The sequence below is a fragment of the Leptosomus discolor genome, chromosome 5 (assembly GCF_034619465.1).
Source record: "Leptosomus discolor isolate bLepDis1 chromosome 5, bLepDis1.hap2, whole genome shotgun sequence".
NCBI lineage: Eukaryota > Metazoa > Chordata > Aves > Leptosomiformes > Leptosomidae > Leptosomus > Leptosomus discolor.
Window position 1 is genome coordinate 69,702,043 of NC_141395.1, and position 27,927 is coordinate 69,729,969.

The window sequence follows — 27,927 nt, forward strand, 5'->3', positions numbered from 1 at the left end:
CTAGTGGTCCTGGCAGTGTCTCTTCTTACGCTGTGGGCCTGTGATGACGGTGGTGGTGATGGTGATCTTGTTCACGGTCAGCCCTCCTGTGCCGTAAGTGTCAAGATGTGCCTCTCGTTTGTACTCGGAGACTTGCTTGGTGGAGAGGAGCTCCCACACTGACACCCTCTGCTCCTGGAACTGGCCAAAAGTAATGTAGGAGCCCTCAGACTGCAGGAGATCCACTGTCTGCCGGGGAAGGGTTGCAAGATGCCTTTCTTTGCTGTCTGCTGCAATGTGGCTGGTGGTGCTGACCAGCTCCTGAATGGTGACTGTCCCTGCACGGTACAGCTCCAGGAGCTCCTGCCTTTTCTCCTCAGGGATGTAGTTGGAGAAGAGGAGGTCCCACACAGAGACCTGCCTCCCCTGGAACTCGTCTGCTGACAACTCAACTGTGGTGGACTTCAGGGTCTCTTCCCAGGTCCTGTCCTCGTGCAGGTGGCTGTGCTCAGCTTCTGCGACTGTCGATTCTTCTCTTGGACTACTGGCATTTTCCAGTTGCTCTGCCCTCGCTGCTTCTGCCTTGGTTACTATAGTGGTGACAACGGTTTTCACCTGCTCAAGGGTTAACTCTCCGGCCTGGTACAGCTCCAGGAGCTCCTTTCTGTTCTCTTCAGGGATATACTTGGAGTGGAGCAGGTCCCACACAGAGGCCTTGTGGCCCTGAAACTCTCCAACCTCCATGTCAACAGCTGTAGTTTTCAAGGCTGTTTTCCATGGTTCTTCTTTGGGGGAGTGGTCTTCCTTCTCTCCTGTTGCTGACATGGTGTCCTTGTCAGAAGTCTTGGCTGCAATTAGGAATTTCCTGCCTGTAGATTCTTTTTTCTTAATGAGAGTGGTGACAACAACTGTTAACCTCTCCAAGGCCAATGTCCCTCCACGGTACAGCTCCAGGAGCTCCTGCCTTTTCTCCTCAGGGATGTAGTTGGAGAAGAGGAGGTCCCACACAGAGACCTGCCTCCCCTGGAACTCGTCTGCTGACAACTCAACTGTGGTGGACTTCAGGGTCTCTTCCCAGGTCCTGTCCTCGTGCAGGTGGCTGTGCTCAGCTTCTGCGACTGTCGATTCTTCTCTTGGACTACTGGCATTTTCCAGTTGCTCTGCCCTCGCTGCTTCTGCCTTGGTTACTATAGTGGTGACAACGGTTTTCACCTGCTCAAGGGTTAACTCTCCAGCCTGGTACAGCTCCAGGAGCTCCTTTCTGTTCTCTTCAGGGATATACTTGGAGTGGAGCAGGTCCCACACAGAGACCTTGTGGCCCTGAAACTCTCCAACCTCCATATCAACAGCTGTAGTTTTCAAGGCTGTTTTCCATGGTTCTTCTTTGGGGGAGTCGTCTTCCTTCTCTCCTGCTGCTGACATGGTGTCCTTGTCAGAAGTCTTGGCTGCAATTAGGAATTTCCTGCCTGTAGATTCTTTTTTCTTAATGAGAGTGGTGACAACAACTGTTAACCGCTCCAAGGCCAATGCCCCTCCACGGTACAGCTCTAGGAGCTCCTCCCTTTTCTCCTCAGGGATGCAGTTGGAGAAGAGGAGGTCCCACACAGAGACCTGCCTCCCCTGGAACTCGTCTGCTGACAACTCAACTGTGGTGGACTTCAGGGTCTCTTCCCAGGTCCTGTCCTCGTGCAGGTGGCTGTGCTCAGCTTCTGCGACTGTTGATCCTTCTCTTGGACTACTGGCATTTTCCAGTTGCTCTGCCCTCGCTGCTTCTGCCTTGGTTACTATAGTGGTGACAACGGTTTTCACCTGCTCAAGGGTTAACTCCCCTGCCTGGTACAGCTCCAGGAGCTCCTTTCTGTTCTCTTCAGGGATATACTTGGAGTGGAGCAGGTCCCACACAGAGACCTTGTGGCCCTGAAATTCCCCAACCTCCATGTCAACAGCTGTAGTTTTCAAGGCTGTTTTCCATGGTTCTTCTTTGGGGGAGTCGTCTTCCTTCTCTCCTGCTGCTGACATGGTGTCCTTGTCAGAAGTCTTGGCTGCAATTAGGAACTTCCTGCCTGTAGATTCTTTTTTCTTAATGAGAGTGGTGACAACTGTTATCATCTGCTCCAGAGTTAATACTGTTTCATGGTACAGCTCCAGGAGCTCCTGCCTTTTCTCCTCAGGGATGTAGTTGGAGAAGAGGAGGTCCCACACAGAGACCTGCCTCCCCTGCTTCTCACCAGCTGGCACGTCAACGGTGGTAGACTTCAAGACATTATCTAGATGTGCATCTTGTGTTGAAAAGTCATCTCCATTTTCCTCTGCTCTTGTCACCACCTTGTGTGGACACCTGGCATTTCCCATGAGCGTGGCATTCGCAGTTTCTGTTCTGTTTATGATGGTGGTGACCACAGCAGCCACCTGTTCTGTGGTCAGTATCCCTGCTCTGTACAGCTCCAGCAGCTGCTGCCGCTTCCCTTGAGGGATGTATTTGGAAAAGAGCAGATCCAACAAGGAAATGTTTTGCCCCTGGAACTCACCAGCAGTGACATAGATGGTTGCAGACTTTAAGGACTTTCTCAACTGCTGCTCCTGGGAGTGCATGTCCTGAACTGGCTGTGATGCTCCCACCTCGTTGTTGGGTATAGCTGTGGATGAGCTCAGATCCCCGTTTTCCATTTCTGCCTCAGTGATGGTGGTTGTGAGGATGGTGATCATCTCCGGGATGGTCACTGTCCCCGCCTTGTATTTCCTCAGCAGCTCCTCTCTCTGCTGATCACGGACGTAGCGGGAGAAGAGGAGCTCCCAGACGGTGACGCTCTGGCCCTGGAAGAGCCCCACGCTGAGGGTTGTGCGGGCGGCCTGCAGAGCTTTGCGGGCGTCCTTGTTCAGCTGGTAGAGCACGGAGCCCTTGTCCATCACGTGGAGCATGAGCAGCCCCGTGTCCTGGTCGGGCACACAGCGGCGGAGGAGCTGTGTGTAAGTGAGGTTTTCATGCGTGTTGGGGTCAAAGCAACTTCTTGTTTGATTCTTGGGGTTAGAAAGAAACTGGCACATCTCCTGGTCGAAGTAGCCGCGCCGGTAGGCCACCTCCACGGGCAGGCGGTGGCTGTGCACGGGGTCAATGATGCCACCGGTGGCGATCTGGGCCTCGAGCAGGCGGATAGCATGCTCCTTGACAATGAACTCTTTCTTCATGGCCTGGAAGAGGGATATCTTGTGTCCCGTGTATGGCTCTGTGTACCCTGTCACGGCCCCCTCTGCCGACAGCAGCTTCTCATAAAAATCTCTGCCTATGAGCCCTGCAGTCAGTGCCTCTTTCACCGATAGTTTCTCGTTCCTCACGGGGTCAGTGAGGAACCCAGAAGCAGCCTGTGCCTCCAGCAGCACCAGGGCCGTCCCTGGTGTCAGGAGCCCCCTCATCATGGCATCATAGATACTCATCTTCTTATTCATGGCCTGGATGAAGACTCCAGCTATGAAGTTACTCCCACCCCCACCCATCTCTTGGTGTCCACCTGCAATCCGGTTACTTCCCATGTTGCTTGACTTCATGTTCTGAGGGGGTCCACTCATCTTCTGCACTGTCTCTGAGGAACAGTCCTTCTGCCGTGGGACACCGTGTTTGTCTGAGGAGAGAGAAAGAAACAACTTGGTAAGACATAATGCAGTTTTCATGGTGTATGTGAAGAAAGCCATCTCCCTGGATGTGGTATCAGGAGCTCAGAGAGAAGTGGGGAGCAGGGTCTGGGGCTTTGCTGCCGTCCTCCTCTCTCAGCAGCAATCTCAGGGCCAAGAGTGCCCCTTGTCCAGCTCCCTCTCGAACAGCAGGTGAGAGCTCTCTGGAAGCAGCAGCGACAGCCGGGCCGGTGAGTTTGCCAGTTCAGTGTGCTGTGCAGCATGGATAACTTGGCCCTGCTCTGGGCCCCCAAAGAGCTGCCTGCTCTCCCAGAGCCTGACACTGCCTCAAACCTGTGGCCTCTATGACCTTCCTCTTCTGTTCCTGAGTGACATGACCACTGCTCACTCTCAGGCTGATGCCACAGGGTGCCAGCGGGAAGCACGGCCACTGCTCACCTCCCTGTTCCCTCAGTACTGGCTCCTGCGCCACCCTGGGGCTGGCGGATTTAGCTGGTGGTCATTTGACAAACACAGGCTGCGCCAAGAAACAGCAGTGACCTCCTGATGTGACTGCCACCAGTGGCTATCAGGCATGTCCTTTGCAATCAGCGTGACCAGTCACAGTCAATCCCACGGGTACCCTCACCCCTCACCCGCAGAAATGAAGCACCCTGAACGGAGATGCCAGCTGTGCTGTCCAAAGTGTTTCAGAGGAAGGCAGCTGCACTCTCGGGCAGACATCAGAGCAGACATGCAGTCAGGCCAAGGGTCTGTCTAGTCCAGAGTCTTGTTTCCATCTTGAGCCGTAGGTGGACAAGAGGGGAAGGATGAAGAATGGGCAACTTGTAATATTTCCCATTTCTATGTCAATCTCACTATTTTCAGCTCAGTGGATTTCATGAGCTGGACACATTTTGGGTCTGTGTAGTAACCCCGGAGGGATGTCTCACATGCTGTCACTTGGTCTCTTCTGGAAGCCCTGTAAACTTTCAGCATCTATGACATTGCGTGGTGATGAGGCCATAGTCTTGTAAAAACGGCAAAAACGAAACCCAAAACATTTCTTTGGGAACACCCATCTCCCATAAACTACAGTGACTGACAGTAATGATATGTTTAACTCATTATCAGGGTCACGTCTTAATACTCCAACTGTTTACCTAACTGGTCTAAAAGTCTCTGAGTCATTGCTTTTGATCATTTAAATATTGGATTGATGCTGGTGTAGATGGATCTCCACAGGGGAGAGGTTTATCCCGGCAGTTACAGACCAGCCCCTGCCTCTTTGGGGACCCTGCCCATGGCTTCAGGCTCTTCCACCACCAGCAGCTCTGGCCCACCTTGTGGCTCCAGCCCTGGAGAGCAGCTTCTCTGCCCTCCGCTGCCTGACTCCACTGATGCAGCTGAAACCTCCCGGGAGGTGATGGGCTGGTTGCGTTGCCTGCGCGGCTGGCACTCCGTCCAGGGCGAAGCGGAGTGCTGTGTCACGCCCTGGAGCAGGCGACACCTATGTAGGACATGGATGTCGTGTAAACACCCTATACTGGAAAGACGTTGCCCAACTGCAAGCTATCATTAGCTGGTCTCTAATCAGACCTCCTGATGCTGGGGCTGGGCTGCACACGCAGCTCCCGGGGCAGGAGCTGGCTGTCCTTTCAAGCTGTCGCAGCAGCCCAGCCCAAGAGGCCCCGGTGGAAGCGGTTTTCCAGCCGGAGTGAGCAGGGGTGGCCCGGCAGTGCTGTGGTCCCGAGCCCGGCCCGTGCCCCAGGCAGTGAAATCCATCAGCCCCCCCAGCCCGGTGCTCGCCTTGCAGCCTCCTGCCGCAGGGCTCCCAGCCGAGATGCCCCATGCAAGTCGACAGCCCCCGTCTTGGGTGCCCACGGGCTCAGGCAGGTCCCACAGCTCTGGCTGCTTCCCTCCCATAGCCCAGTGACCTGATCTGCTCAGCTGAAGTGTCGAGGACACAAAGCACGTTGCATGGAGCAGAGCTCCATCCAGCCCTGTTGACACTCTGTCACTTTGTCCCTTCTTGGAGCAGACCGAGTCCTGCCTGGAGACCTCCTGCTCACCAGTCCCCTGGGCCTCAGCAGCTGCCCTCTGAACATGAGGTTTTGGGCTAGAGGCAAGGTCCCCACATCCCTGCAGGCCCCTGGTGTCTGCACAGAGGGTGCCATGCCAAAGCAGAGCTGCGTGGTGGCTCCGGTGCCCACTCCAGATGGGCTCTGTCCTACCTGCTGACACGTACCCAGAGCGGCTGGCTCCCCGGCAGGCTCTGGTCCTCCTCCCGCCGCCTCTCAGCCAGGATGAGCAGCCGCGCCCAATTTAAATCCTTCCCTTCCCCGCCCCTGGGGCTGACACGGTGGCCCTGCCCTGTGCTGAAATTCGGGAGCCCAGCTGAGATACAGACATCCGACCACTGCAGCACGGTGTCACGGCAGCCCCAGGAGCCCAGGAGGGGTGGCAGGGGCTGGGGCACGGTGGGGCATGTCTCTCACTGGAGCTTGGGCTGAGGAGGGTGCAGAGGCACGGTGAGGCTTCTGGACTCTCCGCCACCACCTTCTTCTGACAGGTTCCCAGCATGACTGCTCCCACCATGGACTGCCCCGCCTGTGGTCCTGGCTGCTGTGGAGGTCTCCCCGGATCTGGGCTTGCTCAATCTGCCTTTGCTCTGGCTGGGGCGGGGAGCTGCAGCCACCCTCCTGCAGCGTCCCTGCTCCCCGGCGGGACAGAGACCGAGCCTGTCCCTCGCTGTGGCCGTGCCTGGGACCACGCGGGCACCAGAGCTGTGGTGGCCGCTGGCACCGTTCGCAGTGTGTGGAGTGGGTGGTCAGCGCCTCTGGCTGAAGCAGCCCCAGGATGGAAACCCCGTGAGCTCCTGGTGAGCAGGGAGGGCCAGCCCCATGCTGTGGCCCGTGTCTGCCTGGGAGCGTGGGGCACGCGGTGGACCGCTTGCTGGCAGAGGGCTTGCGCCGGCTGGCAGAGGCAGGCTCATGGCTGTGGCCAGCTGGGGCTGAGTAGGGCTGAAGCTCAGTCCCACGTTTGGGTGCGTTTCTCTGTCGGTGTAGGACGGGCCGCATCCCATGAAACCGCAGCCACGGCTCCTGGCGCCTGCTTCCAGACCGAGCGTGGTTTTGGTTGGATTGTTCTGGTGCGCGGTTGTTTGTGTAGCTGTGTGTGCGCTTGGGTGTTGACCGTGTCTGTGGCTGAGCGCATCTGTGACTGCGTGTGTGCTCCCGGCAGCCTGCACGTGTGTCTGGGCCGCTGCGTGTGTGTGTGTGACTGTGTGTGCTCTCGTGTGACTCCACGCGAGTGTGTGCATGTGTGACGGCGCGTGTGCAAGGCAGAGACTGTGTGTGAGGCTTGGGTGAGCCTGCGTGCACAGCTGCAGGTGCGCGGGTGCGTGCGGCTGCGAGTGCTGGTGCGGCTCTGGCCCTGTGTGGGGGTGTGTGACTCGGTGCCCCTGTGCGGAGAAGATGCTGCCTGCCCCTGCCCTTCCTCCCCTGGGTGTCCTGCTTCGGGTGCACATTCCTGCCTGCGTAGGTGCTTGCCAGACTGGATGATCAGCACACAGAGACATTTTCCCTCTGACTCACGAGGTCGGTGTGGCTCCAGGGAACACACCTGGGCAGGAGGTCCCTCTGCTCACAGGGGTGAGAGTGGACACAGGACCCATTTCTGTTGTCCTTACTCCCTCCTCAGAAGCCCTTCCTTGCCTGACGTCTATTTGCAGCCTGCGTTATGTTGCATTCCATAACTGCGGCTTCACTAATTGCACTTCGCTGTAGGCTCAGCTATTCCGGCTGGGCTGCAGCGGAAGCTTCATCCTGGGCTGCATCCTTGGCAGGAGTGGAGTGCAGGGGGGAGCAAAGTGTACCCGGCCAGGGCCAGGCAGGAGGATCCCACCTCCCTCTTCTCTCAGCAGCCTGCTCTGTGCAGCACAGACCAGATCAGCACCCGCAAGGCTGTGATCAGGGCTGACTTGCTCTGCGCTGGTCCCCCTCACGTTCCTCAGGCACTGACCACAGCCGAGCAGGACGCTCCTCTGAGCTGTACCAGTGACACTGGACCACTACCTGGAGCTGCCAGCTCGCTTAGACACCTCTGAAGTGCTGGTAGCTGGCGGCTTCCCTGGAAGGTGCGTTACTTTGCATTTGTCAAAACAGGCTGTGATTTATTTCCCCACAGTGGACGAGCTGGAGCACAGGTCCCGTTATAGCTGTGGAGAGCACATCAGGACGCTCGCCGAAGCCCAGAGCATGACTCCTCTGACCGCTCGCACACGACTGCCGTAGGATGTGTCCGCGAAGAAACCACGGGCCACACGGACCTGCTCTCCCTTGGCTGCCCGGGGCAGCCGGGATGACCCAAGCTGCACACATCAGCTGCAGTAAATCAGCCTTGAACGTCACCTCCTCCTGCAGGTCTCTGAGCAGCCCCACCTCCCTCACAGGCACTAGGTGGCTTAAACAGAGTTCTATTACGTGGAAATGCTGGTGCCTCACCCCCACCCCGCTCCCAGATTTTCCCCTCTTTAGCACAGAACAGGGCTCCCTCTTCCCCAGTGAGGACTGAGTATTTAATCCCGCGCTTCCCTCCCTACCTCCCAGCCTGTTTCTGGGATGTGACAACCCTCCTTGTCGACCCTGAAGCAGCTTAGTTCTTTCACGATCTTATCTAAGGCACTGACAAAGGCATTTTGGAGGTGGATTAAGCGATCTGAGCTCGGCTGCATCACAGTGCTGTATCCAAGGGGTATTTCCCCAGAGGCTGAGGGAATGCTGCCCCGTGCCCGAGCCCCGGTGCCTGCCAGCTCCCGGAGCCACCAAGGGCACTGCACCCACTGGCACAGGACAAGCTGGCCCTCCACAGTCCTGGGGCTCTCCTGCTCCTGTCACCCCCAAAAGGGCCGATGAAGAAGACGGGTGCCTACAAGCGCATCTCCGGGCAGGTGGCAGCTCCTGTGTCCCATGGGTGACTCCAGCACCTTCCCCAGGGAAAGGCAGTGAGGCAAAGACTGCAGCCAGCCTCTCAGCTTTGTAAATGCTGATCCCTGTGCTGCAAAGCTGAAACCTTGGTCCTGCTGGACAGGGTTGCATGGATGCTGCATACCGGACCTTGGTCCTGTCCAGCTCACCTGCTGCTTCCAGACATGCAGGGTACGTTATCTCCTCCGGGCCCTTGTCTTTATCTCTGTGGCTTGGGCTGAAACCCTCTTAGCCCCGTTCCCAAAGCCACTGCGACTGGTTTACCCGTTTTATCGTCTTCCTCTGGAAGTCAGCTGGTTTGCCAGTGTAAGCCGACGCTGTACCTCTTGTGATTTGAATATGATGAGAGGTTTTTGAATTAGGCAGCAGTTCCTGTTTTTATTTACAAGCCAAAATGCAGTAACTTCACATTTCGCTTTCTTTGAAGTGCTGGGAGCTGGATATTTGTGAGAACACAAATGAAACTGTGCCCAGGTCGTCTTGAGGAGGAACATTGACTTATCACTTGGCTTCAGGCCCGGGGAGTTAATTGACTTGCAGTCACCCCATCTTCCCCCTTCCCAGAGAGCTTGACCAGCAGTATGGACCTCCCAGGGCTCCACAGCCTCCCTCTTCCCAGAGAGCTTGGCCAGCAGTATGGACCTCCCGGGGCTTCACAGCGCTGCTGCTGGCACCCCGCACACCCATCATCCAGCCAGCATTTCTGAGCTCTGGCGGGGGATCTTTGAGATGCCACCTCCTTATTTAGTGACTTGACTACTGGCTGCCGCCCTTCTGCTTCAGTCGGACGCAGGGGCTGGGGTTGGCAGGTACGTGAGCAGCCGGAGCTGCGCCACCTGCGAAGCCCCGAGTCGGCCGCTGCGGCTCCCGCCAGCGCCTGGTGCCTTGGTGCATGGTGGGCTGCGTGGGCCTTTGGGGGGCTGCACGTCCTGCGCTCAGCAGAAGGTGGGGAGGGGGCAGCATCACCGCCTGGGGAGGGTCTGTGTCACATCAGGATCTGCACATGTGGCGCTGGATTGCCGGGGCTGCCACCCAGCCGCTGCCAGCCGTACCTGTGTGGCCTCAAAGCTGCCGGGTGCGAAAAGGGCAGACGGCCTTACGCTGAAGAGAAGTAAAGAAAGATGAGGCGAGTGTGCAGGTCTTGGGGAGCGTCTGAAACGTGAGTATGCGCTGCTGCCGCCTCTCTAACTGCCCCTCGCTGCAGCTCTACGGGGGGCAGAGCCAGGACATAGGCCCATGGGAGGCCCCATCTCCGTGACTCACCAGCTGGTCCTGCAGCTTCCCGGGCAGCCTGGCGTGGAGACACCTGGGCTCGGCTATCTGCAGCCCAGTGCCTCAGCCTCACCTGCCGGAAGGTGTAGGTGTCCTTGGCTGAAGCAGCCGTGAACCACATCAGAGAGCTGGGAGATGGCTTTCTCAAGGATGCTTCAGCACTGGGGAGCGTTGCTTTCCTTCAGCGTTGGATTTGGGACACCTCATCTGCCAGAGCTCAGGTGCTGACACGGCTCCCTTCCAGCCTGCCCCAGGACACCAGTCCCTGCAGCCACACAGCCGAGCGGTTCAGGGGTGGCTGCAGAGGGCGACGCACAGAGCAGGCGACAGCCTCGCACCCGACGTGAAGAGGGCAGCCCTTGTGCTCAGGCACCCCTCTGGGGAGATCTGTGCATGGGCAGCCCCTGCGCACGGCTGGAGACAAGGTTCACCAGAGAAAATCAGCAGCGGGCAGTGCCCCTCTGCCTGGTGCGACCCACGATGTGGAGCTCGCACGCCGGGATTCCCGTTGGCAGAGGTGTCCTGCGGCGTGGAGCCGCCCATTGCAGCGTGGGTGTTCCTGGCAGGCGTGGAGCTGACTCGGGACCTGCAGAGCTGTGTGAGCCGGCGGTGTTCGACCTGAGGAGGAACTTCACCTCGACTGCAGGTACCTCACGCTGCCACGCCTGCTCTGCCTGTTCTCGCTCAGCTGAGCTGCGCAATGCAATGTGCTTTTGAAGGAAATAATAACAAAAATGTCCTCTTTCAAAAACCACAATGAATCAGCCAAGCCCAGCACCCAAGGGATGGGCACACACAGGCAGCCATGGACAAACAGAAAAGACAAAAATCCTTCTTATTCTGGCTTGGAGATAGGTGATTGCGCAACTCTGATCTCTGTGGGAAAAGAACTCTCAAGCATCTTCTACCCTGACACATGATTGCTGGGAAACATGGATCACTGAGACTTTTGCTGGTGCTTCAGGCCACCCAGCCTACAGCAGGGGCAGGGAGGAAGATAAGCCGGGGTGCTGGGGTGGTGCCAGGGGTGTACCATGGCTGCAGCTGCTTCCTGACACCCTTTCCAGGGAGACACCCTTCAGTCCCAGAGGCTGGCTCTGGGCACTGCCGGAGCTCAGTGCGGCTGGTGCAGTGCTCCCCCGTGCCTGCCACCGTGCCTGGGCGCGTGGTGTGCCTGACCACGGCACAGGGCGGCTGCCCCAGCCCAGGGCAGGTGGCGGCTGCAGCGGCACCGTGCTGCTGCCAATGCGGTTGGATGTTATGCCCAGCAGTGCAGCCAGCTGCCCGCGGACCCAGCACCAGCCTTTCCTGTTTGTCGTGAAAGAGGAAGTTTCCAGGAGGGCTAGAATGGACAAGAAGGGAGGAGAAGCTTTGAACAGGTAGCCGAGAAAAGGCCGGTGGCTTCCCGAGACAGGCCACCCAGCTTCCATCATGGTCCCAAATAAAACGTTTTGGGCCCTCCAGCCTGAAGCGGGATGTGGCAGGAAGGTGGGTGTGATGCTCATCTTCGCAGCTTTGGTGTCTGATTATCCACAATAAGCGTTAATTACTGCCTGGGCGTGTTCCTGGTTGGAGTGTCTATTGCAAGGCACTGGTTCAGCGTGGTGAGCGGGGCCACACTGGCCCCAGGTGGAGGAGAAGACAGCCAGGCGAGGCTGTGGCATGTCCTGGAGTGACAAGAGAGCTGCCATGCTTGGGCTGAAAGGCAGGGGCCTTGGCGATGGGCGGGTGAGGTGTAGAGGCTGGAGCTGCTGGGCCCACACAGTCCATTCCACTCCCTTAAAAAAAAAGCAACAGAAAATCAGGATCATAGAATAATGTCGGTTGAAAGGGACCTTCAGAAGCTGTCTGGTCCAGCTCAGAGCAGGCCTGATCAGATCAGGCTGCTCAGGCCTGTGTTCAGTCAGGGTTGATCACGTCCAAGGGGAGGGAAGGGATCTCTGGAGACCCACTCACACCAGTCCCCCTCAGCAGCTGGCTGTTGGGACACAGTCTGTGGGAGCCCCTGCCCCGATCCAGAGCTGACCCCCCTCCAGCTGCTGATGCTGAGACCCTCAGGCGCACGTCTGTACCAGCTGCGAAGCCCCAGTGTGCCTGCTGTTTCTTCATAGCCCATCAATTAGTGCCACTGGCGGGGTCTGTTTCTGGTTGTTGTCTTCGTTAACACGAATTGGGCAGGTTTTATGTCTCTCTGTTTGCCTCCTTCCGTTTCCTTATCATCTTGACAGAAAAAACAAGCGTCTCACTCCACACATCCTGACCGATCAGTGCACTGTCCAGGCTTGTTCCCATCACCACCTCCCACATTGTGTGTTGATCAGGTTTGCCCCTGCATGTTCTCGTGGACGTCTCCTTTGACCAGGTACCCCCAGAGGAGCAGGTGCTCTGTCCACGCTGCCTCACACCACTGAAGCCCCACTGACCACCAAAGCTGGGCCACTGCTGAGGTCCTGACTGCAGCCCCACCGAGGAGCCTGGTCTCCTCTTGGGGTGCTACGTGGTGCCTTTGGATGGACACAGGTTGTGTGTGTTATCCTGGCACGGGCGTGTTCCCTCCCAGATCCTAACATTTAATTTATTTGGCCTGCTGCTGAGCACACATCAAATAATCTGCTACGATTCTTCCTGCTGACCAGTAACAGCTCAGAGCTGGGTCTGTGGACAGCAGGATTGCATCTCCCGGGTGTGCCTCTTTACCTACCTTGGACGTAATCTGCTATTTTTATTCCGGTCACTCTATGTTGCTTGGCCTTCCTGCAGATTTTGCAGCTGGCACTTTACTGAGCCAAATAATTTGCTGCCATCTGCTCCTTCACTGTTCACAGCGTTTCCCAGACCGTGCCTGCACGTGTGAAACAGCCCAGCTCTCAGCATGGGTCCCCCCAGGCCCCGCTGGTGTCTCCCTCACTGAGAAGAGGGCTTGCTTTTTCGTGCCTTTTCTTTCCTTTGAGTATTTGTGGCGTTTGCCTCTACGACATCCCAGTTTAACTGCCTGCCGCGCGCTGACACCTTTCCTGCCTTTACCCGATGCTTAGTTCTTAGGGAAAATAGCAAATATTAGTTCCCTGCTTGCCTTGTCTGTGTCATTTATTTTTTTACAACCCTTCTACATCCCCGCTCAGGATCTGCCCTTCCTCCTGACTGCAGAGGACACTGTCTACCTCGCTCAGTCCCCGCACAGCCATCCACTGCCCCGTATGCCTGCATGCTCACCTTCCCCTAGCCGAGCTCCCTGGGGCTGGGACTTTGGCCCAGGGTCCTCTGCCGGTGTATTTGTGATTTTGAGCCAACTCCAAGCTCTCTGATGACGGCCCCACGCTGCCGCCAGCACTCCCTCCTCTACCGTTCCTGTGCAGGTCATACTTTGGTGTCACCATGTCCTCCTCCCAAGACACCCACGGCGTGCCAGTCTTTTGCTGAAGACGAGGCATTCCAGTTCCTCAGCCCTGTATGTTATATTTATCCTGGTTCTCTACTTTTTTCTGTATTGTGTTTGAGCAAGATTCTGCTTCTTTAAACCGCTCTTCCCTTTTCCTTTTCTCTGCGCTGGTTTTCACCACGTTTGAGTGATGCGAGTTTGGCCTCTCCTTTGCTTGAAGATGCAAGTCTCCTATGAGAGCATCTTTTCAGCTTCCCAGCTCCACTTCATGAACTCATGTCTCTGCTTTACTGTCTGACCTCCATGTGGTACGTGGACTGTTCCAGGGAGCGCTGTCACGGAGGGCCTGGCTTTCATCTTCCTGCCTGAAACCTACATTTCGATGCCAGAACCGCTTTCCTCTGCCTTCCTCTGTGTGGTCACTGTCTCCTCCCCAGCACTTATGAGCCTTTCCAGAAACCTCTGCCCTGCAGGCAAGTCACAATGTGGCTCCGGATCACAAGCCCCGAAGTTTGTTTTGCCTCAGCCCACACTCTGGGCCCCTCATCAGGGAGGACCATCACCACCAAAACGTTCCTGATAGGATTCATTGCCTGATCTGGGAGGGGAATTCTTACAGAGGTACTGCTAGCTCCTGGCTGTCCAACAGGACCCCTGAAGCAAGCTGCGATGGTCCGTATGGCCATGGAGGCCCCTGTTCCCCTATTCGGGGAAGAACTGGCTGTCTTTAACCAGGCTACATCTGCACCCACCCTGCAGCCTCTGCCCCAGGCCCAGGCCAGCATCCCACCCAGGAAGGCTTCTCCAGCCGCAGGGTGACTCTCCAGCACCAGCGACCTGCCGAGGAGAGCCATGAGCTGCTCCCCGCACAGTCCTGGAGCCGTCCGGAACAGTGGGGTGGGGAAGGCAGCCAAGCTTCGGCGCTGGGCCCATGCTGCAAGACCCTGCCCTGTCTTCTTTTCCTTCGTGCATGCTTTGCATCCCATGCAGTCCTCCTCCCATTCCTGATCTCTGTCTGAGACTGGCGTTTTCTGTATGCAGTGCCACAAGGTGATAATAGCCAAGCTTTGAGGAGCTGACTGTTGGCAGATGGTGCTCTGGCCCAGGGCTAGGACACTGAGACCTCAGAATACTGTGAGGTTTCCTCTTGGTTCCTTTTCTCTTGTATATCCTAGCGGAGATATAAAAAATAAACCACTAGCTGTCAGTTAGGTTTGGTTAAATGGCTTTTGGCTAAAACCAAAGATCTTGTCAAGAAATGGCCTTATAGTGGTCAGGCTTAGGGAAGAGGAAGAGGTTGTCACCAGAAGAGACCCTGGAAAGGGGAAGGGCTAAACCACAGCTGGAGGGCTGCAAGTGTCCATCCTGCTCCACAGGGATTGCTGGGTCTCTGTGGCTTTGCTAGCAAGGCATGAGCTAATGAACAAGAAGGCTGGGAAATGGGACACTTGGAGAGCAGGTGAAGAGCCTGGTGGAGGTTGGATGGTGCAGAACTAGAGACTGAATAAGACGAGGTGGTCGGAGGGCAAGTGGTGGGGGCAGAAACAAGAATGGCTGTGAGGGAGCAGGGCAAGAGCCGATCCAGTCGGGTGCTTTGTCTCGTGCAGCGGCCAGTAGTGAGCCCCCTTGCTCCATGGCAGCACGCAGGGCTCTGAGACCTGGAGATGGCCCAAGTAGGGTGTGTGAAAGACACAGCTTGGCCATTCACCCTGGATTTGGCTGAGGCGTTTTCTAACCCATTTCCAGGAAAGAGCAGAAGTCTAGAGGATGAATATGAAGCCTCTTGGTTGACATGGGAGCCTGGATCATGAAGGCCCTCTGGAGGTGGCATTACAGAGTCTGCAGGTCGGTGTGGGAAGAAGCTGGACTAACCCCAGTACGGAGTGTGGTGAGGCCTGAAAGCTGGTAAAACTCTGGCACTTTGGGTAAATTGTGGCATTACTAGTGCTTCCCCATGTTGGTAATGCAGATGGTGGTAGGACAGTGGCAGTTATGCCAGCCCAGAGAGCCGTGTCTCCATCTCCATGACGCTGCAGCTAGCTTTGGCCAGTATCAGAGCACACTGAGTAACAGCAGTGCAAGCCCTACCAACATCTCCCTGACCCTATCTTCCATCTTCTGGTGGCCTGCGGCTGAGGGACCTCCTGAGACAGAGATGTGTCTTTATGTTTAACAACCCCCAGTGGACTTCTCTCCCGTTAATTTGTCCATCACTTTTTGAGCCCATGCAAATCTCTGGGCTACACAGCAGGTTACGGTAAGGAGTTCGACGGCTAATCTGCACTTGTTTCCAGCTGTCAGCTGTATAAGCTCTGGCAAAAAAATGCATTTTCCAGGACATTACGGGGTTAATTAAGGCAAATAGCCTGAGGTAATGCATTTAAGGAGAGTAAGTTTCCTTCTATTAAACAGTAGTAGAATTATTCAGCCCTGAATTCTATGGCAGAGTGATTCTGGGGCTGCCTCCTCTCCAGGAGGGTGGCACGTGGGCTGAGTCAGCTCGGGACACAGGACGGCAAGAGGAGCTGAGAAACGCGCGGAGGCCCCGGCTAGAGGGAAGGGATACTCCGCTGCCGGCAGCCCTGCCTGTGGGTGGATGGAGGGGAGGTACGCACGGCAGCGTACGCCACGGGCTCTCAGCTCCTGCGTGGATCCCACAGCACAGCTGTCTATGGAGGCTCGACGGGGAGCTGGAGAATTGGAGGGAGGGACAGCACAGCATGTGAGTGAGCTGATTGTATGTACCAGTGAGAGACCAAACCATGTGAAGCTGAGGGTGTGTGTAGTCCAGACACCCCCAGAAAAACTAGACAGGCTGCGGCATTAAGAGGAAACACAGATAATGCATCCCCCCCAGCAGCACCAAACACCAGCCTCACACAGCGCCTACACGGAAATCTGCTCTTCGCGCAAAATTCAGGCTTGAAAACCTGCAACTCTAATAATGCCCTGCAAATCTGCGAGGAAAAAAATGTTCTTCATCCATAAGAAACAGGCTAGAAGGAGTATAGAAATACCACTCTCACTACAACTCATACAGAGCGTATTTCCACCTATAATCTGGATGAGGAAAATGAGGACATGCTTCACCAAAATGACCTGAGATAAACCAGGCTGACTCCTGTGATCCTGAAAGACTAGAGAAGACAAGGTTTAATACTCTACACCACAATGAACCGACAAGTCACTTAAAAGCTATACCTGATGTGGGTAGGCTATTGAAAACGAAAGACAAAAAAAAGAAAATACACTGAATGGAATTGGAATACAAAAAACAACATTTAAAAAAAAAACCCAGACAGAGAAATACCAGCAGAAAAAGAATTATTCACAGTAGTAAAATTCTCCACCAATGCAATAACATAGAAAAAAATGCAAAAGGTCTTACAGTAGTTTTCAAAAAATATTAAGGAAATAAAGACCAGTGTCCGGGTCAGGCACGCAGCGACGCAGGAGCTGCATGTAGGTGAGGTTCTCGTGGGTGTTGGGGTCAAAGAAGCCCTTGGTGTCATCATCGGGGTCAGAGAGGATCTGGTTCATCTCCTGGTCGAAGAAGCCGCGCCGGTAGGCCACCTCCACGGGCAGGCGGTGGCTGTGCACGGGGTCGATGATGCCGCCGGTGGCGATCTGGGCCTCGAGCAGGCGGATGCCGTGCTCCTTGACGATGAGCTCCTTCTTCATGGCCTGGAAGAGGGAGATCTGGTCGCCGGTGTAGGGGTCGGTGTAGCCCGTCACGGCCCTCTCGGCCGACAGGAGCTTCTCGTGCAGCTCGCTGCCCACCAGCCCGGAGGAGACGGCCTCGTCCACGGAGAGCTTCTTGTTGTTGAGCGGGTCGACGACGAAGCCGGTGGCCGCCTGCGCCTCCAGCAGCACCAGAGCCGTGCCCTGCCGCAGGATGCCCTTCCACATGGCCTGGTAGATGCTCATCTTCTCCATCTTGGCGGGGTCGGCCTTGGAGGGCACCAGCACGCCAGCGATACAGCCCGTGCCGTCCAGGTAGCGCTTGACAGAGGCCATTTCCGTCACCTCCTGCACCGTCTTGGAGCCCTGGACGAGGTCGGCCAGCGTGTCCTTGTCGATGATGCCCGAGTCGACCAGGTCCGAGGCGGTCACCTGCCTCCTGAGGCCCGTGAATTTCACCTTGCTGCTCCGCTCTACTGCCTCCTCGATGAGGATGGTGAGGAGCCTTGCCAGCGCGTCCAGCGCCAGGCTCCCGGCACGGACCTGCCCCAGCAGCTCCTGCCTCTTTGCCTCGGAGACGTACGTGGAGAAGAGGAGCTCCCACAGGGAGACCTTCCTGCCGTGGAAGCCGCCTGCCGAGACCTCGACGGTGTGGGCCTTCAGAGAGCGCTCCAGCTCCAGCTCCAGCTCCCGCTCCCGCTCCCGCTCCCGCTCTCGTTCCTGCCGGGACCCCGCGTCCTCGCCATTCTCGGCCGGCGGCGCGGCCTCCTGCTGCACTGGCTTGCGGGCCGTCACGGGGCCGTGGGCCTGGCCCTCAGCCCCGGTGACGATGGCAGTGAGGAGCGTGATCATCTCCGAGATGGTGACCGTCCCGGCCTTGTACTTGTGGAGGAGGTCCTGGCGCCGGTGGTCGGGGACGTAGCGGGAGAAGAGGAGCTCCCAGACGGTGACGCTCTGGCCCTGGAAGAGCCCCACGCTGAGGGTGGTGCGGGCGGCCTGCAGGGCTTTGCGGGCATCCTCGGTCAGCTGGTAGAGCACGGAGCCTTTGTCCATCAGCTGGAGCATGAGCAGCCCCGTGTCCGGGTCGGGCACGCAGCGACGCAGGAGCTGCATGTAGGTGAGGTTCTCGTGGGTGTTGGGGTCAAAGAAGCCCTTGGTGTCGTCATCGGGGTCAGAGAGGATCTGGTTCATCTCCTGGTCGAAGAAGCCGCGCCGGTAGGCCACCTCCACGGGCAGGCGGTGGCTGTGCACGGGGTCGATGATGCCGCCGGTGGCGATCTGGGCCTCGAGCAGGCGGATGCCGTGCTCCTTGACGATGAGCTCCTTCTTCATGGCCTGGAAGAGGGAGATCTGGTCGCCGGTGTAGGGGTCGGTGTAGCCCGTCACGGCCCTCTCGGCCGACAGGAGCTTCTCGTGCAGCTCGCTGCCCACCAGCCCGGAGGAGACGGCCTCGTCCACGGAGAGCTTCTTGTTGTTGAGCGGGTCGACGACGAAGCCGGTGGCCGCCTGCGCCTCCAGCAGCACCAGAGCCGTGCCCTGCCGCAGGATGCCCTTCCACATGGCCTGGTAGATGCTCATCTTCTCCATCTTGGCGGGGTCGGCCTTGGAGGGCACCAGCACGCCAGCGATACAGCCCGTGCCGTCCAGGTAGCGCTTGACAGAGGCCATTTCCGTCACCTCCTGCACCGTCTTGGAGCCCTGGACGAGGTCGGCCAGCGTGTCCTTGTCGATGATGCCCGAGTCGACCAGGTCCGAGGCGGTCACCTGCCTCCTGAGGCCCGTGAATTTCACCTTGCTGCTCCGCTCCACCGCCTCCTCGATGAGGATGGTGAGGAGCCTTGCCAGCGCGTCCAGCGCCAGGCTCCCGGCACGGACCTGCCCCAGCAGCTCCTGCCTCTTTGCCTCGGAGACGTACGTGGAGAAGAGGAGCTCCCACAGGGAGACCTTCCTGCCGTGGAAGCCGCCTGCCGAGACCTCGATGGTGTGGGCCTTCAGAGAGCGCTCCAGCTCCAGCTCCCACTCCCGCTCCCTCTCCTGCTCCCGTTCCTGCCGGGACCCCGCGTCCTCGCCATTCTCGGCCGGCGGCGCGGCCTCCTGCTGCACTGGCTTGCGGGCCGTCACGGGGCCGTGGGCCTGGCCCTCAGCCCCGGTGACGATGGCAGTGAGGAGCGTGATCATCTCCGAGATGGTGACCGTCCCGGCCTTGTACTTGTGGAGGAGGTCCTGGCGCCGGTGGTCGGGGACGTAGCGGGAGAAGAGGAGCTCCCAGACGGTGACGCTCTGGCCCTGGAAGAGCCCCACGCTGAGGGTGGTGCGGGCGGCCTGCAGGCCTTTGCGGGCGTCCTCGGTCAGCTGGTAGAGCACGGAGCCTTTGTCCATCAGCTGGAGCATGAGCAGCCCCGTGTCCGGGTCGGGCACGCAGCGACGCAGGAGCTGCATGTAGGTGAGGTTCTCGTGGGTGTTGGGGTCAAAGAAGCCCTTGGTGTCGTCATCGGGGTCAGAGAGGATCTGGTTCATCTCCTGGTCGAAGAAGCCGCGCCGGTAGGCCACCTCCACGGGCAGGCGGTGGCTGTGCACGGGGTCGATGATGCCGCCGGTGGCGATCTGGGCCTCGAGCAGGCGGATGCCGTGCTCCTTGACGATGAGCTCCTTCTTCATGGCCTGGAAGAGGGAGATCTGGTCGCCGGTGTAGGGGTCGGTGTAGCCCGTCACGGCCCTCTCGGCCGACAGGAGCTTCTCGTGCAGCTCGCTGCCCACCAGCCCGGAGGAGACGGCCTCGTCCACGGAGAGCTTCTTGTTGTTGAGCGGGTCGACGACGAAGCCGGTGGCCGCCTGCGCCTCCAGCAGCACCAGAGCCGTGCCCTGCCGCAGGATGCCCTTCCACATGGCCTGGTAGATGCTCATCTTCTCCATCTTGGCGGGGTCGGCCTTGGAGGGCACCAGCACGCCAGCGATACAGCCCGTGCCGTCCAGGTAGCGCTTGACAGAGGCCATTTCCGTCACCTCCTGCACCGTCTTGGAGCCCTGGACGAGGTCGGCCAGCGTGTCCTTGTCGATGATGCCCGAGTCGACCAGGTCCGAGGCGGTCACCTGCCTCCTGAGGCCCGTGAATTTCACCTTGCTGCTCCGCTCCACCGCCTCCTCGATGAGGATGGTGAGGAGCCTTGCCAGCGCGTCCAGCGCCAGGCTCCCGGCACGGACCTGCCCCAGCAGCTCCTGCCTCTTTGCCTCGGAGACGTACGTGGAGAAGAGGAGCTCCCACAGGGAGACCTTCCTGCCGTGGAAGCCGCCTGCCGAGACCTCGATGGTGTGGGCCTTCAGAGAGCGCTCCAGCTCCAGCTCCCACTCCCGCTCCCTCTCCTGCTCCCGTTCCTGCCGGGACCCCGCGTCCTCGCCATTCTCGGCCGGCGGCGCGGCCTCCTGCTGCACTGGCTTGCGGGCCGTCACGGGGCCGTGGGCCTGGCCCTCAGCCCCGGTGACGATGGCAGTGAGGAGCGTGATCATCTCCGAGATGGTGACCGTCCCGGCCTTGTACTTGTGGAGGAGGTCCTGGCGCCGGTGGTCGGGGACGTAGCGGGAGAAGAGGAGCTCCCAGACGGTGACGCTCTGGCCCTGGAAGAGCCCCACGCTGAGGGTGGTGCGGGCGGCCTGCAGGGCTTTGCGGGCGTCCTCGGTCAGCTGGTAGAGCACGGAGCCTTTGTCCATCAGCTGGAGCATGAGCAGCCCCGTGTCCGGGTCGGGCACGCAGCGACGCAGGAGCTGCATGTAGGTGAGGTTCTCGTGGGTGTTGGGGTCAAAGAAGCCCTTGGTGTCGTCATCGGGGTCAGAGAGGATCTGGTTCATCTCCTGGTCGAAGAAGCCGCGCCGGTAGGCCACCTCCACGGGCAGGCGGTGGCTGTGCACGGGGTCGATGATGCCGCCGGTGGCGATCTGGGCCTCGAGCAGGCGGATGCCGTGCTCCTTGACGATGAGCTCCTTCTTCATGGCCTGGAAGAGGGACATCTTTTGTCCTGTGCAGGGGTCGGTGTAGCCTGTCACGGCCCTTTCTGCACAAAGAAGTTTTTTTTGTAGCTCGCTGCCCACCAGCCCGGAGGAGACGGCCTCATCCACGGAGAGCTTCTTGTTGTTGAGCGGGTCAACGACAAAGCCGGTGGCCGCCTGTGCCTCCAGCAGCACCAGAGCCGTGCCTGGCCGCAGGATGCCTTTCCACATGGCCTGGTAGATGCTCATCTTCTCCATCTTGGCGGGGTCGGCCTTGGAGGGCACCAGCACGCCTGCGATGCTTCCAGTTCCCTCAAGGTATCTTCTCACACTATCCATTTGTGCTATTTCTTGTGCTGTCTCTTTTCCTTCATGGAGTTTTTCCATTGTTTCTTCTGTGATTATCTGTGCACTGAGAAGTTCTGATGCTGTTATTTGTTGTCTAATTCCTTGGAACCAGACATCACTTCTGTCCTCTTCTTTTTCTTTAATGATTTTTAGTATTGTATCAATGATTCTTTGCAGAATGTGGTGGGAGTCCTCTTTATATTTTTTCACCAATTCTCTTCTCTTATCTTCTGTGATGTACTCAGAACAGAGAAGTTCCCACAGTGACAGTACATGTCCTTTGTATTTTCCAACAGTCACATGTACCTTTGTAGATAAGAGGGCATTTTTTGTTTGCTCATCAATGTAGAAATAGTCATCTTCTTTTTCCATGACCTGCAGCAGGTACAATCCAGTATCTCTGTCTTTGGAACATCTCTGCAGGAGCTGACTGTAACTGATTTTCTCATGAGTGTTGGGATCTATAAAACCTTTGCTACCATGATCTGGATCAGAAAGCAGGAGAAACATGTCATCGTCCAAGTAGCCGCGCCGGTAGGCCACCTCCACGGGCAGGCGGTGGCTGTGCACGGGATCGATGATGCCGCCGGTGGCAACCTGGGCCTCAAGCAGGTGAATGCCATGCTCCCTGACTGTTATCTTTTGCCTTATGGCCTGGAAGAGGGATATTTTATTTCCTGTATGAGGATCTGTGTATCCTGTCACAGCTTTCTCGGCCGACAGGAGCTTCTCGTGTAGCTCGCTGCCCACCAGCCCGGAGGAGACAGCCTCATCCACGGAGAGCTTCTTGTTGTTGAGCGGGTCAACGACAAAGCCGGTGGCCGCCTGTGCCTCCAGCAGCCCCAGTGCACATTGCTCTGTGAGGAGGCCCTTCTTCAGGGCCTGGTAGATGCTCATCTTCTCTTTCCTTGATGGGAGTAGAACCCCGGCAATGCATCCAGTGCCATCCAAGTACCTTTTGACGGTTTCCCTCTTTGTGAGGCTGGCAAGCGTGAGACTTCCATCCTGCAGCTGATCTAGAGTTTTCTTGTCAATTATCTCAGAGTTAAACAGTTCTGATACTGACACATCCCCCCGGATCCCTTTAACCTTGAGGGCTTCTGCTCTTTGCTCTGTATCCTCAATTATTTTGATGATGAGGGCTATAAGGTCTTCCAGGGTTAGGGTTTTGCATTTGTACTGCATCACTAGTTCTTTCCTTTTCTGCTCAGAAATGTAATGAGAGCAGAGGATTTCCCAGATGGAAACTGTCTGGTCCTTAAACTTTCCAACATTCACTTTAATGGGCTTTGAGCGCAAAACCTGTTTTGTGAGCTCGTCAATGTAGAAGTACTTTCCCCCCTCCTGTACAACTTGCAGCATGTACAACCCAGTCTCTGAATCCTGGACACATCTCTCCAGGAGCTGCATGTAGGTGAGGTTCTCGTGGGTGTTGGGGTCAAAGAAGCCCTTAGTGTCGTCGGTGGGGTCAGAGAGGATCTGGTTCATCTCCTGGTTGAAGTAGCCGCGCTGGTAGGCCACCTCCACAGGAATGCGGTGGCTGTGCACGGGGTCAATGATGCCGCCGGTGGCGATCTGGGCCTCGAGCAGGCGGATGCCATGGCTCTTCACGATCAGTCCTTGGTTCATAGCTTCAAACAGGGACATTGGGGCCTTTGTGTAGGGGTCGGTGTAGCCCGTCACGGCTCTTTCTGCACTGAGTAGCTTTTCAAAAATCTCCCCTCCGATTAGACCTGCAGTTAATGCTTCCTCCACTGAAAACTTCTTGTTTTTCTCTGGGTCAATGATGTAGCCAGTGGCAGCCTGCGCCTCCAGCAGCACCAGTGCTGTCCCTGGCCTCAGGATGCCCTTCCACATGGCCTGGTAGATGCTCATCTTCTCATTGCTTGGCTGTATAAGGACGCCTGCGATGAAATTGCTTCCCTCCAGGTACCTGCGGACAGAGTCCATTTCAGTGACTTCTTTGACTGTTTTCTTCCCCTGGTTGAGCTCATCGAGGGTTTTTTTGTCTATCAGTTGAGACTGGAAGAGGTCACTGGCAGATACTCTTTTGCGCAGGCCCTTGAATGCAAACTTCTTGCCTTGTGTCTCAGTCTCTTTGATGATTGTGGTAACAACAGTTATGATTTCATGTAGCACTTCGGTGTTCTCATCTTTGTACTTTTGCACTAGTTCTCTTCTCTTGCTGTCTGAGAGGTATTCAGAGTTGAGAAGGTCCCAGACTGACACCGTCTGTCCTTTGAACCGCCCTATGTTGACACAGACAGTCACAGATTTCAACACCTCCATGGTCTGTTCATCCACACAGAACATCGCGTTTTCAGACAGAGGAAGAAGCCAGAGACCTGACTCAGCCTCGCGAATGCATCTGTCCTTCAGCTGCTGGTAGGTCACGTTCTCCTTTGTGTTTGGATCGAAAAAGATTTTGGTGCTGTCGTTCAGCTGAGAGAGGGTTTGGTTCAGGTCCTCGTCGTAGAAGCCGTACCTGCATGCAGCCTGGAGCGGAAGGTGGTGGTGGTGAATGGGATCAATGACCCCTCCTGTGGCCAGCTGAGCCTCTAGCAAGGGAACAGCATCTCCCAGGGGAATCAGCTCTTTCCTGAGTGCTTGGCACAGGGAGATGGAGCTCCCGGTGTAGGGGTCTGTGTAGCCGGTAACTGCCCTCTCGGCTAGAAGGAGTTTCTCAGTGAGCTCTTCGCCAACGACGGCTGCTTTCACAGCATCCCTCACGCTCAGCCTCCGGTTTGTTGCTGGGTCGGTTAGGTAGCCTGTGGCTGCCTGAGCTTCAAGCAGCCTCAGAGCAGCCCCAGGGAGGAGGAGATTGCTTTTCATGGCTTCGTAAAAGCTCATCTTCTTTTTGGCTGCCTCTATGAATACCCCAGCAATGCTGCCTGTGCCCTGCAAATACCTCTTCACGCTCTCCATCGCAGCCACTTCCTCGGGAGTTCTTATGCCCTGAGCCAGTTCTTCAAACGTCTTCTCAGTAATGATGCCAGCGTCCAGCAGCCAGACCGCAGGGACACTGCCCCGCAAGCCTTCCAAGGTGATCTGGGTGCGGGCTTTCATTTCCATCTCCCCAACCAGTCTGAGCACAAGAGCAACCAGCTGCTGCAGCAACATTTCCTCAGACCTGAACCTCTCCACAAAGTCACTCCTCTGCTCCTCAGTGAAATACCCAGAATGGATTAGCTCCCAGAGGGAGACCCCTTTTTCCTTCACCTCGGTTTCCTTGAAAACCCGTTGGATTTGTTCATCGGTGTAGGCGGCAGCAGCTGTCTGTGTCAGAGGCAGCAAGTGGAAGCCGGAGATCTCGTCCTTCTGGCAGCGCTTGATTAGCTCAGCATAGGTCACAGTCTCTTTGCTGTCTGGGACACAGAAGGCTCTGTTGTCATCACTGGGCTTAGAAAGGGCCTTACTCGTATCCTTATCAAGGCATCCCCGCTTCTGGGCAGATTCTATGGGGATATAGTGGCCACATGTTGGGTCAATGATGCCTCCTGTAGCCATCTGCACCTCCATCAACTGCATGGCCTGTTTGTCCGCTATCAGGCCCTTCTTCATCGCCTGGAAGAGGGGTATCTTCTTGCCTGTGAAAGGATCTTTGTAGCCTGTTACAGCCTCTTCAGCATGCTGCAGCTTCTCATGGACTTCTGGCCCAATGACTCCCTCCTTGATGGCATCATCCACACAGAGTTTCTGGTTCTTCACTGGGTCAATGATGAAGCCTGTGGCAGCCTGGGCCTCTAGCAGTGGGAGGGCCACTCCCGGTACCACGATGTTTTGCTTCATGGCCTCGTAAATGCTTATCCTCTGGTTCGATGGCTGGAGTACAATCCCCCCAACGCTGCCAGAGCCATAGAGGTACTTTCTGACAGAGTCCATCTGCAGGACTTCCTCCGGTGTGACAGATCCCTCCAACACCTTCTCAAACAGGACCTTGTCAAGGACACCCGTTTCCATCAGATGGTAAGCGCTGACGCTGCCTCTCATGGCTGGGAACTTGATGGGGGCCCATTTTTTCATTTCCTCCTCTAACATGATTCGAATTTGCTCCAGGGAGAGCTTCCTCAGCTGGTAGTGGTTGAATATCTCTCGGCGCCTCCCCTCGCTGAAGTACTCAGAGTTCAGCAGGTCCCACACAGAGACCTTCTCCCCCCGTAACCGCCCAAACCTGACCGGCAGCCAGGAGCTCCTGAACACCCGTCTGGTGGCGTCATCGATGAACTGGCACTTCCTGCTGTTCAGAGGAAGGAGGCAGAGCCCGGTGGTTGGCTCTGTGATGCACTTCTCCTTCAGCTGCAGGTAGGTGAGGTTCTCGTGGGTGTTGGGGTCAAAGAAGCCCTTGGTGTCATCGCTGGGATCAGAAAGGATTAAGTTCATCTTCTTGTCAAAGTAGCCCCGCTTGTAGGCCACCTCCACAGGGATGCGGTGGCTGTTGACAGGGTCGATGATGCCTCCGGTGGCGATCTGGGCCTCGAGCAGGCGGATAGCGTGCTCCTTGACGATGAGCTCCTTCTTCATGGCCTGGAAGAGGGAGATCTTGTCCCCTGAGTAAGGATCTCTGTAGCCAGTGACTGATTTCTCCGCAGTCAGTAGCTTGTCGTAAACATCTGGGCCGATGACGTTCACTCTTAGAGCCTCATCCACGGAATACCTTTTGTTGGCAGCTGGGTCGATGATAAATCCGGTGGCAGCCTGTGCCTCCAGGAGGATCAGTGACGTTCCTGGCCTTAAAAGTCCTCTCCGCTTTGCCTGGTAGATGCTGATCTTCTCCTCGGAGTCGGGAAGCAGCAGCCCACCGATGCTACCTGTCCCTTGCAGGTACTTCTTGACAGTGTCCATGCTGACGACTTCTTTGGCCGATGTTTCTCCCTCCTTCAGTTTCTTAAACAAATCTTTGTTGATAATTTCAGAGCTCAGGAGCTGGTCAGCTGTCACCCGGTCCCTCAGCCCTTCAAAGGTGACATTAGCGGTGGAAGCTGTTTCCTCAATGGTGGCACTGACTGCCTTATCCAACTCTTGTGTAGAGAGTGTTCCTGCGAGGTACTGCTGAGCGAGAGCAGCTCTTCGCTCGCTCTGGATGTAGTCTGAGAAGAGGAGTTTCCAGAGAGACACTGACTTTCCCTTGAATTTACCTAAAGCAATGGGTACCTGTGTGTTTTCCAGAGCTGTTTGGGTCCTATGGTCAAAGAAGAGGTGGGATCTCTCAGATCCTTCTCTGCTGTCTCCACCAAGTGGCAGCAGAAGGAGCCCGGTGTGGGGATCAGTGACACAGCACTTGAGCAGATCTGCATAGGTCAGCTTCTCCTTGGAGCTGGGGTCAAAGAACCCTTTCATGTCTTCGGTAGGACTGGAGAGGAGCTGCCTTGTGGCCTCGTCCAGGTACCCCCACTTGCAAGCTGTCTCTGTGGGGATGCGGAGGTGCCTGCCCGGAGCAATTATACCCCCTGTGGCCATCTGAGCCTCCAGAAGGCAAATGCCATGATCACTGGGGATGAAGCCCTTCCTGATGGCTTGGAACAGAGAGAGCATTTCTCCAGTGCAGGGGTCCCTGTACCCAGTGATGGTCCTCTCAGCTGAAGACAGTTTCTCATGAAGCTCTGGGCCGATGAGACCAACCCTGACAGCCTCATCGACTGAGTAGCTTTTGTTCTTTATGGGGTCTGTGAGGCTGCCAGTGGAGGCCTGGACTTGCAGGAGCATCAGAGCAGCACCGGGCACAAGGAGATGCTCTCTCAGGGCCTGGTAAAGGCTTTTCCGCTCGCTGGAAGGCAGGACAACGCCAGCCACACTCCTTGTCCCACGCAGGAACTGCTGAACGAGGTCATTCTCTGCTACCTCCTCAGCAGAAACTCTTCCTTCCTCAAGACTTATGAAAGCATCGGGGCTGATGATGCCAGCGTCCAGCAGATCCCTGCTGCTCACCCTTCCTCCTAGCCCTGGGAACGTGATTTGCAGGGGCAAGAGGAGGAAGCCTGAGGCCGGATCAACAACACACCTCTTTATAAGCTCTGTGTATGTGACCCTCTCCGTAGTACTGGGGTTGAGGAATCCTTTGCTGTCCTCATTGCTGGCGTCAGAGAGGAGCTGGCTCATCTCTTCATCTAAATATCCCCTCTCACAGGCAACATCTGCTGGGAGCCGGCCACCAGTGACTGGGTCAATGACACCTCCGGTTGCCATCTGGGCCTCCAGCAGCCGGGTTCCTTGCTCCCTCCCGATCAGCTCCTTCTGGATCGCCTGGTAGAGGGAGATCTTCTCTTCTGTGTAGGGGTCCACAAAGCCAGTAGCAGCTTTCTCTGCAGTGAGCAGCCTCTCCTTCAGCTCTAGCCCCACCAGACCCAGCTGCACGGCTTCTGCTACGGAGACGTGCCTGTTCTTCACCGGGTCAGCAATGAAGCCCATGGCTGCCTGGGCCTCGAGAAGACAGAGGGCTGAATCCAAACTCAGGAGATGCTCTCTGGTGGCATCATAAAAGCTCATTATCTTCTTTGAAGCCTCTACGTACACTCCCGCAATGCTGCCAGCTGCCTCCGAGGGCTCACGAGAAGCCTCCATCGCCGTCACATCCCCGTCAGCCGCTTTTCTCTGCTTGCAAGGCTGTATGTCCTGGGACAAGTGGTTTGCTTCTGACATGTCTTCCTGGTGAGGGATGGGGGCTGCATGGCCATTCACTGCTGGCTTGCTCTCCAT

General features: G+C 56.9%; 1 protein-coding gene across 1 annotated transcript; it reads right to left on the bottom strand.

Moving 5' to 3' along the window:
- On the bottom strand, positions 1–27,927 carry EPPK1 (epiplakin 1). Its single transcript, XM_086466025.1, has 13 exons — positions 16,639–27,927; positions 13,059–13,261; positions 12,547–12,599; positions 10,879–11,367; positions 9,837–9,944; positions 9,334–9,502; positions 8,189–8,270; positions 7,859–7,957; positions 6,181–6,785; positions 5,820–5,963; positions 4,860–5,095; positions 1,912–3,596; positions 1–1,314 (listed from the first exon to the last, which is right to left on the bottom strand). The coding sequence occupies exons 1-13, from the start codon at positions 27,925–27,927 to the stop codon at positions 1–3; spliced, it is 16,476 nt and encodes a 5,491-aa protein (XP_086322151.1).